Source organism: Borostomias antarcticus (genome assembly GCF_949987555.1).
Source record: "Borostomias antarcticus genome assembly, contig: scaffold_1038, whole genome shotgun sequence".
Classification (NCBI taxonomy): domain Eukaryota; kingdom Metazoa; phylum Chordata; class Actinopteri; order Stomiiformes; family Stomiidae; genus Borostomias; species Borostomias antarcticus.
In genome coordinates this window covers 10,001-12,244 of record NW_028176306.1, presented here as the reverse complement: position 1 = coordinate 12,244, position 2,244 = coordinate 10,001, and the positions used below count along the sequence as shown (strand labels likewise).

Sequence of the window (2,244 nt, the reverse complement as noted above, 5' to 3'; positions counted from 1 at the left end):
CCTCCCTCCTCCAGGCTGTCTGGAGATGGACCTGAACAGGATGCTTCGTCCGGCCAAGTCAGCGGAGAAGTGTGGCGTGTCCCAGCTGGTCGAGGGGGCGGAGCCTCTGGTGTCCCTGTTCGAGCAGAGGACGGTGAAGGGCTGGTGGCCCTGCGTCTGTGACAAGGACGGGGAGAAGATCCTGGCCGTGAGTGGACAGAGACACACCCCTCCCTCCGTTCCTCATCCCTCCATCATCCACCCCTCCCTCCATCATCCACCCCTCCCTCCCTCCTTCATCCCTCTCTCCATCATCCATCCCTCCCTAACTCTGTCCATCCCCCATCCCTCCTTAATCCCTCCCTCCCTTCATCCCTCCCTCCATCCATCCATCCATCCCTCCCTCCCTCCCTCCCTCCATCCATCCATCCATCCATCCATCCATCCATCCATCCATCCCTCCATCTATCCATTCATCCCTCTATCCATCCCTCCATCTAGCTCCCTCCATCCCTCATCCCTCCATCATCCCTCCCGCCATCCCTCCATACTTCATCCATCTCTCCCTCCCTAGCTCCCTCCATCTCTCATCCCTCCATCCCTCCATCCCTCCCTACTTCATCCATCTCTCCCTCCCTAGCTCCCTCCATCCCTCATCCCTCCATCCCTCCATACTTCATCCATCTCTCCCTCCCTAGCTCCCTCCATCCCTCATCCCTCCATCATCCCTCCATCCCTCCCTACCTCATCCATCTCTCTCTGTTGCAGGGGAAGGTGGAGATGTCTCTGGAGATGGTGTCTGAACAGGAGCAGGAGGAGAGACCAGCCGGCCTGGGGAGAGACGAGCCCAACATGAACCCCCGCCTGGACGAGCCCCAGTCAGTATACTAACATGAACCCCTTAGTATATACTAACATGAACCCCTTAGTATATATACTAACATGAACCCCTTAGTATATATACTAACATGAACCCCTTAGTATATATACTAACATGAACCCCTCAGTATATATACTAACATGAACCCCTCAGTATATATACTAACATGAACCCCTCAGTATATATACTAACATGAACCCCTTAGTATATATACTAACATGAACCCCTTAGTATATACTAACATGAACCCCTTAGTATATATACTAACATGAACCCCTGAGTATATATACTAACATGAACCCCTCAGTATATATACTAACATGAACCCCTTAGTATATATACTAACATGAACCCCTTAGTATATATACTAACATGAACCCTTAGTATATATACTAACATGAACCCCTTAGTATATACTAACATGAACCCCTGAGTATATACTAACATGAACCCCTTAGTATATATACTAACATGAACCCCTTAGTATTACTAACATGAACCCCTTAGTATATATACTAACATGAACCCCTTAGTATATATACTAACATGAACCCCTTAGTATATATACTAACATGAACCCCTTAGTATATACTAACATGAACCCCTCAGTATATATACTAACATGAACCCCTTAGTATATATACTAACATGAACCCCTTAGTATATATACTAACATGAACCCCTTAGTATACTGGGTAAGGGTTAAACTATTAGCTAGCTAGGTTGGGATCAGTGCACCTCCTCAGAAAGCCACCTCAAGCGAGTGTACAAACTATATTTTTGCGAATTAGAATATTTTGTAATACATTTTTTTATACTTCAAAATGTACATGGAAATGCTTCATGTAAACGTGGCTGTTGATCGTTGTGAAACTGAAAACTGTTCTTGAACCCCCCCCCCCTGCTGCCCCCCGCGACCCCCTCCCCCCCCCGCCCCCCACCGCTCCCCCCCTCTGCCCCCCCCGCCCCCCCCCCCCCTTCCCCCCCGCCCGCCCCCAGGCGTCCAGACACCTCCTTCCTGTGGTTCTCCTCCCCCTACAAGACCATGAGGTTCATCCTGTGGAGGCGCTTCAAGTGGCTCATCCTCCTCTTCTTCCTCGTCGTCTTCATCGTCCTCTTCCTCGGAGTCTTCCTCTACTCCTTCCCTGTAAGCTGCCGAGCAAGCGAGCGTGTGTGTGTGTGTGTGTGCGTGTGTGTGCCTGCGTGCGTGCGTGTGTGCGTCTGTGTGTGCGTGTGTGTGTGTGTGTGTGTGTGTGTGTGTGTGTGTGTGTCGAGTTCAGATGGCTAATAAGTGATGAAAGCAGAGGATTAGAAATTCAATACAGATAATCTTTGTGAATGTATTATGGAATGTGTGTGTGTTTATGTGTGTGTTTATGTGTGTG

At 49.1% G+C, this 2,244-nt stretch overlaps 1 protein-coding gene across 1 annotated transcript in view; it reads left to right on the top strand.

Moving 5' to 3' along the window:
* Positions 1 to 40: 40 nt before the first annotated feature.
* The window catches only part of LOC311328659 (dysferlin-like), a gene marked incomplete at its 5' end in the record, with an annotated part of 2,597 nt that continues 393 nt past the window's right edge, over positions 41 to 2,244 (top strand). The window contains 3 exons of the mRNA XM_084462605.1: positions 41 to 187; positions 748 to 857; positions 1,859 to 2,006. Coding sequence (XP_084318731.1) covers positions 41 to 187; positions 748 to 857; positions 1,859 to 2,006 — 405 coding nt within the window. The remainder of the gene's footprint in view (positions 188 to 747; positions 858 to 1,858; positions 2,007 to 2,244) is intronic.